Below are 8584 nucleotides of genomic sequence, written 5' to 3'. Positions count from 1 at the left end.
CCAAGTTGACAAGTGCCAATATTCCAGCTTCTTGTTAATCTTTTGAAGCACCCATTTAAGCTGTTGTTGAGGGGTAATATTCCAGCCAATGGGATACCCTAAATGCCTCACAATGGTATGGGCAGAAATAATGTGGCCTGGCCACAGAAGTGCATGCCAATCAGCTTCTTTCAAAGCTAGAAGATTCGATTTCTAAAAGTTGATATGCAGGCCAGCAGCTATGCCAAAATCATCCAAAGTATGCATCAAATGAGAGAGGCCACGTTGAGAATTCCTGGGCATAAAATATGAATCATCAGCATATGCCTGTGCAAGAAACGGCTGTGCACCTGGAATTTCCAAGCCATGAAGCTGCCCAGTATCTGCAAGATGGTCCATATGCAACAATAACGGATGAGTAGCAATGGCATACAGTAGCGCACTAAGAGGGCATCCCTGTCTCACTAAGTGGGTCATAGTCCATGTCCTTGACAACCCACTACCAAGCAGACACTGCGCAGTGGCTTGAGAATACAACCAGTAAATAACATGAACCAGCCAAGGGCCAAATCCCAATTTATGCATAGTCTGAGAAATAAAATCCCAATGGACAGTATCAAATGCTTTCGCAATGTCCACTTGCAGAATGAGAACATCTTGTTTAGAATATTTGGCATACTCAATTGCAAGCAAAACATTGGAGATATTGTCAGTAATCTGCCTTCTGAAAACAAACCCATACTGCCTAGGATGAAGTCCTGCCTGCAAGATAACTCAAACCCTAAGGACAATCATCTTGGCAATGAGTTTGTAAATGACTGGCATAAGAGATATGGGCCGCCAATCAGCCATTGTCTCACACAACCTTTTTTTTGGGATCAATTTGACAAGGCCATGCTTCCAAGAAGAAGGAAGAGATTGTTCTGCCCAAGCATGATTGATCATAAGAAGAAGAGTGTCCTTGAGATCATCCCAAAATGCAAGGAAAAGTTCAACAGTCAATCCATCCCAACCAGGGGAGCTGCCTTTATGTAAATGACTCAAAGTATCATCTAGTTCATTAAGCATAAATGGCTGCTCCAATGCATGAGCCTGTTCCCAAGACAATATAGGCTGAACATGCATAAGAAATTGAGACCTAGTTGCATTCACTTGCATCGAATAATCAGGCTGAGGAGAAAAGAGATAATGAAAATGACTAGAGCATTGCGATTCCAATTCTGATTTGGAGGTGGTCCAGGTGCCATCATCCTGCCTGATCCTACAAATATCCTCCTTTCACCGATCCACATGCAAACTTTTAAAGAAGGCCTTGGAGGAGCAACCCTTATCCAAAAGGGGTTTCATGCGAACTCGGATTTGCCACTTCTTTAATTTGCGAAGATCATTTTGATGGATGATATGCACCGCATAAGCCCAAGAATCCTGTTCAGAGGAAGTGAGCTGCCTATAAGAGGTGATTACATCCATTTGTTACTTGTGAGATTGGGCCCATTTCAGCTTAAGCCGGAGGTTCTCCATGTGACTCCATCCATAATCTTGAATAACAGCCTGCAGGCGATGTGCAAGACTGATCCAAGAAAAATCCATATCCTCCTGAGCATGTAAGAGGAGGGGGCGGGCAGCCACTCTCACTATATTTTGAAATTGTTGATGAAGCAAATAAGCACTGTTAATATGGAGTAGACGACGACCAAAAAAAGGCATATCATCCGTCAACCGTGCTATAGATAATGCCACGCATACTGGAAAGTGATCAGACAGCAAGAGGGAATGATCAACCCATAATGCACATGTAAAACTAGCATATTGCTGAGCATGCAACAAATACCATCTGTCAAGTCGAGCCCAGTAATGAGTGAAAGTTTATGATGGTACGTATAACCCATATCTCCATCCCTTGTTGAGAGCCATAAATCTTCTGCATGCAAGGAAGAAAGCATATCCTCCCAATATCGAAGCTCAGTGGGGATCATGTGAGATTGGTGAGTGGTGTTGTCTTGCATGGTAGGCGAGTTATTAAAGTCCCCACACAAAAAGGCATTAGATAGCCATGGATATTGCTTGAGGGAGGCCCACATTTGAGCTCTTATCACAGAAGTTTGAGAGGCATAAACTGATGCTATTTCATAAAGATCAGCATGACAGATGCATCTGATTACCATCCATCGACCTTGGGGGTCATTGTAAGCAACTGTGGGCTGCATATCGTGTTTCACCAGCATGCATACCCCCGAAAAGTGCATTGTACCAGCATAAAAGATGTCATAACCAGCAAAGTGGCCTTGCTGGCTAGCCAACAAGTGTTGATTGTGTTCCTGTAAGGAAATAACATCAGGGTGCATTCTATGTACATAGTGCCAAAAAAGTCTCCACTTGTTGACATTGCAAAGACCTTGGACATTGTATGTAATGCAAGTAATTGAAGCAGACATAAGAGATATATATAGCCGAACTGAGAAACACAATAAAGGTACAAGGTGTTAGGCATCAGCCATGACATCGACATCCACCTGGCCTCCTAGATCAATAGCTCTATCGTCCTCATCATTGTCACATACAGGAATACCCTTCTTGAGCACATCAACCCACAGTCAAGAAGTCAAGCTATCAGCAGGGGTAGAGGCCTGGCCAGGGGTGGAAGTAGAGGCATCCCAATGCCGAGATTGTAATGGTCGTGGCTTAAGTGCAAACACCTTTTTGGGCTGCTGCCAGACACCCTGGGGAAAGGCATTAGATTCTGGAATTTTGCCCTTTCCCTTATCCTTTTGCTTGGCTGAAACATGTATCACACTTTCCTTGGGAAGAGCAGATTTAGATGTCACATCACCCAACTTGCTAGGCATAGCCTTAGGCCCCGGACCATAAGTTGGAGGGGTAGTATTTTCTGGAGCAATAGCCGTGGGTGGGAGCTGATGCAGGACTGAAGGACACTGTGAAGCTAGATGGCCAAACTTATGACAAGTAAAACAAGCACCTGCAAAGACTCCCCATTTCAAGTCAAAATATTTTTCGCCCAAGGGAACATCCTCCACCTCTACTGCAATAGGAGGGGTTGGGTGATCTGTGTCCCAAAGAACACAAAACCGATTTCGATTACCCGAAGGACGGGGTGGGCATACAACTTGCCCCAAAGTAGCTGCCAGACTTGGTAACTCAGCCCTCATATAATCCGGAAAATCCACTACCTCAACCCATACAGGGCAGTGATGTCGAATGAGACCGTGATAATCCTTATTTGGCGACCGTGGCATGACATGCACCATTTGTCTACCATAGAATAGAGGGGACATCTCCAATATCTGCTGACGATATGAGGCATCCAAAAAGTGCACTTCATAAAAACCTCAAGAAGCAAAGTATACTCCTTCAACAAAGCAACCTGCCAACAAAGCCTGAACCCACTGAGCCACATCATTTACAGAGGGTAACTTCCCAGGGAAAAAAATGATAACCGCTTGCTGAGAAAACTTCCGGAGAGGAGTAACCAATGAGGGCAGCTTCAACTTATACATAAGTGCCGGGGGAGGTTTGGCCCACTCCTTCCGGCTCTAGTGGAATTCATCCTTGAGCATATTGAAAACATAGTGAGCATCTTCAGAGGCTGAAGTAGGCAATTCAACTTGCTGGCGTTTGGGGTCCCAGAACAAGTCCTTCCGAGAATAACTTTTGATATGGTCCTCCATGGAGGTAAGCAGGGCAGGACTGATATAGCAAAAGAAGAAGAGAGTAGACAGTCGGGGGCCAATAAAAGCCCAAATCAGGACGAAAGAGGGTAGCAGGGGTTATGCGTAGGTAGGGAGCGGGTAATTCACAGCAAAAGGGAGCAAATCAGGCGGCAAGAAGAGGCGGACAACAGCGGCTAGAACAAGCGGACAGCAACAGCAGAGGAAAGGAGGAGCTAGAAGGGGCGGTTGGATCAGACGGACAGAAGCGACAAAAAAAAGGGGCGACGTAGTTGAAGGAAGCTCCTGATGGTCGCAGGGGCAGAGCGGGCAGACCTGATGGGCAGCCAGAAGGGCGCACAGGCAGATGCACACAGGGCAGCAGCAGCTCCGACATTGCTCCCATCTCTCTCTCTCTCTCACACACACACACACACACACAAGGGTAGCAGACACACACCCAACCACATGCTAGGACACCAAGCCTGAGCTTCCAAGATTTGAACCTATGACCTGGAGATTGGAAACCCAATGCCCAAACCAAGAAGCCAAAGCCTTGGAAGCCCTTTGATGGAACTAAGAGGGTAGCACCAATGAAAAGAAGTAGCAACGTACGTTTAATGAGGCAAACTAATCAAACTTGGCTGTATACACACAGACATCATAGAACATAAACATATAGCTCTTCGTCCTTGCAGAGAGAAGCCAAAGCTTGAATGCCAGAAGGTGCTGCAAACTCGCTCTTGCAGCTCTTCGCCACCAATGTTCTCACAGCAGCAGCTGCTGCTTCTAGAAATCCCAAGAGCCTCTAGATGAGGGGTCTTGTTGAGCCTCGCTCCCTCGCTGCTGCGATCTCTCGAGCTCGTGGCCCTTCCTCCATCCGCTCCCTCAGTGGCATTGGGCGAGGTCAGGGCGATGGCCGAGAATCGGGAATCGGACGAGGGTCTGGCGGTCAGTACGACGACGATGAGCCTCTCTTCACGGTCGGAGGTGGCGGCTACGGCCACGGAGCCCCTTTGAACTCGAATTCTGGCGGTGGATGGGCCTCCCCGCTTGGCGAAGCGGCTAGCCAAAATGCTGTTGGCGCAGGTAGAGGCTTTGTGGGTGGAACCGGCGCAAGTAAAGGTTTGCCTTCCTCTCCCCTTCTGCCTAACATCTCGTTGGGGAGAGGCTCACCCCTGCAACGACCGAGCGAAGCTCCTCTTCTTTCTGATAGGAAACCGAGCTTATCTTTGGGTCTTGGTGGTTTTGGGAGAGGCAAGCCCGTTCAAAGTCCTGTTCCACAAATGCAGCCCGAGGACCCTGTATCTGGTGAGCACAGAAGGGTTCTTCCCAAATGGGAAGATAACCTGAAAAAAATACAGCAGAAGGAGAGTGGTTTTGCAAGAGCAGAGGAACGGAAATTATTTGGGGAAGAGCGGACGGTTGTATTGGGATATCCTGGACCTCCTCCATCGCCTTTAATGGGAGGCTCTGGTCCGGGATTGGCACGGGAAGAAAATTTCAGCAGCAGAAGCATGCAGCCGCCACCTAGGCAGACATACGGGTTCGCTCAACCTTTGAGGTCATCGAATCAGGGTCGGCCTGTACCTTCGGAGCAGCAAATCAAGGTGGACAACAGCGGCGGTACAGCCCAGAGTTTCGCTTCAAGCACGGCGCAAGAAGACTGGCATTACACAACTGCCTCAAAAGGACTTGCTACTGGGCAAGGTCTGAAGTTCCAGCTCCCTTCCTCTCAGAAACGACCATCTTTTAAGCTTGCCCTTTCCAAGGTCTAGCACTCATTTATTGGCGGGACGCTGTTCTTTTTGTTTGTTTTGATTTGCATTGCTTCTGCATGCAGGTTGGCAGCCTGCTCCATCAGAGTCTTCCCATCGTGCAGCTATGGGGCAGCCACCTACTACTGCGACATCTCGCCAGCCTTCCCATCCAAGAACACCTGTTTCGGAATCGTACGATGCTGCAATCAGGCAGTCACCTCCTTCACAAATCCCAACATCGGAACAGGGGGCGGGTTATAACGTTACACCCCCTCCATCAGCAATGGCAACACGAGAGTCGTTCGATAACACAAAGGCTCAATCTTACTATAGTGCAGGCAGGCAGGTTCCTCCTGCATCTGCAACTGGGGAAGCTGACCTCGGTGCCAGCAGGCAGGCTCCCTCAAAGCCCGTCGGATCAGGCAGGGGTGAGAGTAGGCAAGCTCCTCCCCTGACATTTTCTGCCTCCCAGAGCAGGGAACCTCCCTATGATACAGGTAGACAGCCAATTCACTCAACTTTCTCTGCAATGGGGATCACACAGAATGTTTCTCCAATGCCATATAATGAGGAATCATATTACCAGCAAAGTGCAGGCAGGCAGGTTCCTGCATCTGCAAGCGGGGAAGCTCACTTTAGTGCCAGCAGGCAGGCTTCTCCAAAGCCCTTTGGATCAGGCCCGAGTGAGAGCAGGCAAGCTTCTCCCCTGATATTTCCTGCCTCCCAGAGCAGGGAACCTCCATATGATACAGGTAGACAGCCAATGCACTCAACTTTCTCTGAAATGGGGTACACTCAGAATGTTCCTCCGACACCATATAATGAAGAATCATATGAGCAGGAAAGTGGGCAACCAGGTTGGTCAACGATGGCTACCCCCGCGCCAAGCCAACAAGTTCCTACAGATTTTAAAACGGGGCAGTGGTACTATGATGGCACGCCTCAAGATACGTGGCAAGATGTTCAAGATGTTCCACACCAGACTCAAGGCCAAGATCTTTATGACAGTGGAAGCTGGCAACCTTCTTGGTCAGCATCTCCTGCTGCTGAACATAGTGGAGATTATGTCTCTCCTGAAGCAAATGATTATTACTATGATTGGGGTGGGCAACCATCTGAGTCGACAGGGCATTATTCTGATTCAAACCAACAGTATTCTGCAGAAGCCCCCTTGCATCCTGAAGTGGGATTGGACTATGATGCAAGGATTGAAGAGTGCTCCACCCAAGGAAAGTGGGAGGATATAGATGCCATTTATGGCGAGATGAAGGCTGCTAGAGTCCGAGCAAGTGCAAAAACATATGACACTTTGATGCAGACATATATGAAGCTGGGAAAGCTAGACAGAGTATCACAAGTTTACCAAGAAATGCGTGATGTAATTATGCCGGGTGATGGTACAAGTAAGACACAGACTGTTGGAGCAAAAGAGGAGACCACAAGAAGAGCCGTGAATGTTGGGGATAATTTTTCAAAGCCAGCATATTTTGAGGATAGTACCGAACAAGCTGGATATGCAGCATTTGCATCTGAACAAACTGAATATGCTGCGCCAGAGCAAGTGCCTTATTTTGGAGATGAATTCCAGAATTTGGACAACATGGTAGAAGAGGGGGGACAAGCATATGGCCAAGAAGGGGGATCCAGCATGCCAGGATATTCTTCCAAAGAACCCACATCATTCATGCATCCTGATGTTAGTGCACAGGCTCGTCCGGCATTTGGGATGAAGGAATCTGCTGTCGGGTGGGGGGCAGGAAGGGGCGCAGGCAGGGGTGCAGGCAGGGGCAAGAGGGTGGAAAGTTCTTTTGTTTTTCCTGGTTCAGAAGGCTCAGCATTGGGCATGGAGAACTTACAGGTCGATCAGCAACCAAAGTCAGAGAGGAGTGATGATTACAGTGAAACGTTCAGACCAGTTATACAACCAGAATTTCTGTACGCCTTTGCTCCACAAGGGCTTTCTCCAGGACCAGGTGCAACATTCTCCTTTTGATGTCCCATTTTGGTATTCTGATGAAGGGTGCACTGTTCTACCAACATTGGAAAACAGTCACTGCCTAGTTCCCTCCATTCTTTTCTTAAGTTTTGCTAAAGTTGCTGTTATTTAGCTGTAGCACCTCGATTCTGTTTGTAGAAGGTTTTTTACAGAATCTCTACTTTTCGATGTTGGAAAGTAATGCTTTCCTAAAGAGTTTATGCCTGTCTACAATTTGAATTGTAAACACTGGGCTGTGTCTCATCCTATGCATAACATCAGGGATTTTGTGAGATTTTTGAATCCGTCTGTATTGTATAAGAATGGTGATGTCTGATCTGACTACCTTTCCATTGGAGGCTTTGAGGGTTGAAGTAGGGCTCGATAGAATGCAATTGTAACTGAGGGCCAAATGAGGTGAATACTTAGCTGTGGACAGCAAGCGGGTGTTTGGATTATAGAGTAGTGAAAAAGGCAATTGCGGAGGTGAGCATAATAAGTCCACCCCACCACTTATTGATCACCAATGTTCATATGTGCCCCTTTCCACGTTGTTGAGATGCTACCTCTCTATGACCATATTCCATACAATATGGCTCGGAAAGCTCATACATCAGTAGGCAGTGTTTTGTTTTCCAGTCCCAAGTGTCGGTAGCCCCTAGGCATTCATTTAAAAAAATTGCCATTGTCTCCACAGTCCATCTATCCTTCTATCAATGCCACGGTCATCGAACAGATCTACTTGACCACAGGGCAGTCTCAGGAGCTGCTAAACCCTCAGCCAGGGTTAGATCCAGTCACAGGAGCCATGGCTTTCCTTTCGATATAGTTAACGTCCTTAATTTTGTCTTTTCTTTAATCTAATAGCTCCTAGTGTCAGGGCAAGTCACAGAAAATATGATAACCCTTAAGATTGTTAGAAATGTCACTGCCCCACCTGTGAACCCCCGATTCGAGGGGACAAGGGGGCAGGAGACTATATGGGGATAAGGGCTGAGAGTACCTGGCTGTTTGGAGGCAGATCTCTTCCAGATCTGTGGCAGCACCCTGTGTGGAGGATTGTGCCAGCACCATGGGCCCGTGCGGGGGCATTTGCAGCAGTACCAGGACGAGCCAGCAGCAGCCCAAAGGCCCAGCATATAAGGCCTTATATAGGCCAGGAGGCCGGCCCAAAAACCGACCAAGGGGCAGCCATTTTGGCCCCT

At 47.7% G+C, this 8584-nt stretch overlaps 1 protein-coding gene across 2 annotated transcripts in view; it reads left to right on the top strand.

Moving 5' to 3' along the window:
• The first annotated feature begins 4334 nt into the window (after positions 1-4334).
• Positions 4335-8584, top strand: part of LOC147882295 (hydroxyproline-rich glycoprotein family protein) — a 53452-nt gene continuing 49202 nt past the window's right edge. For both annotated transcript variants that reach the window (XR_015543858.1, XM_087400389.1), the window contains exons 1-2: positions 4335-5354; positions 5488-7377. Coding sequence is in view for 1 of the 2 variants with exons in the window: in XM_087400389.1 (XP_087256515.1) it covers positions 4457-5354; positions 5488-7377 (2788 nt within the window). In the remaining variant the exon portion in view is untranslated. The remainder of the gene's footprint in view (positions 5355-5487; positions 7378-8584) is intronic.

This window comes from Dipteris shenzhenensis, chromosome 29 (genome assembly GCF_047967505.1).
Source record: "Dipteris shenzhenensis isolate YYH24624 ecotype China chromosome 29, Dip_SZ_1.0, whole genome shotgun sequence".
NCBI classification, from domain to species: domain Eukaryota; kingdom Viridiplantae; phylum Streptophyta; class Polypodiopsida; order Gleicheniales; family Dipteridaceae; genus Dipteris; species Dipteris shenzhenensis.
Note: the sequence above shows the minus strand (reverse complement) of the source record. Positions and strands in the feature narration are given on the sequence as shown.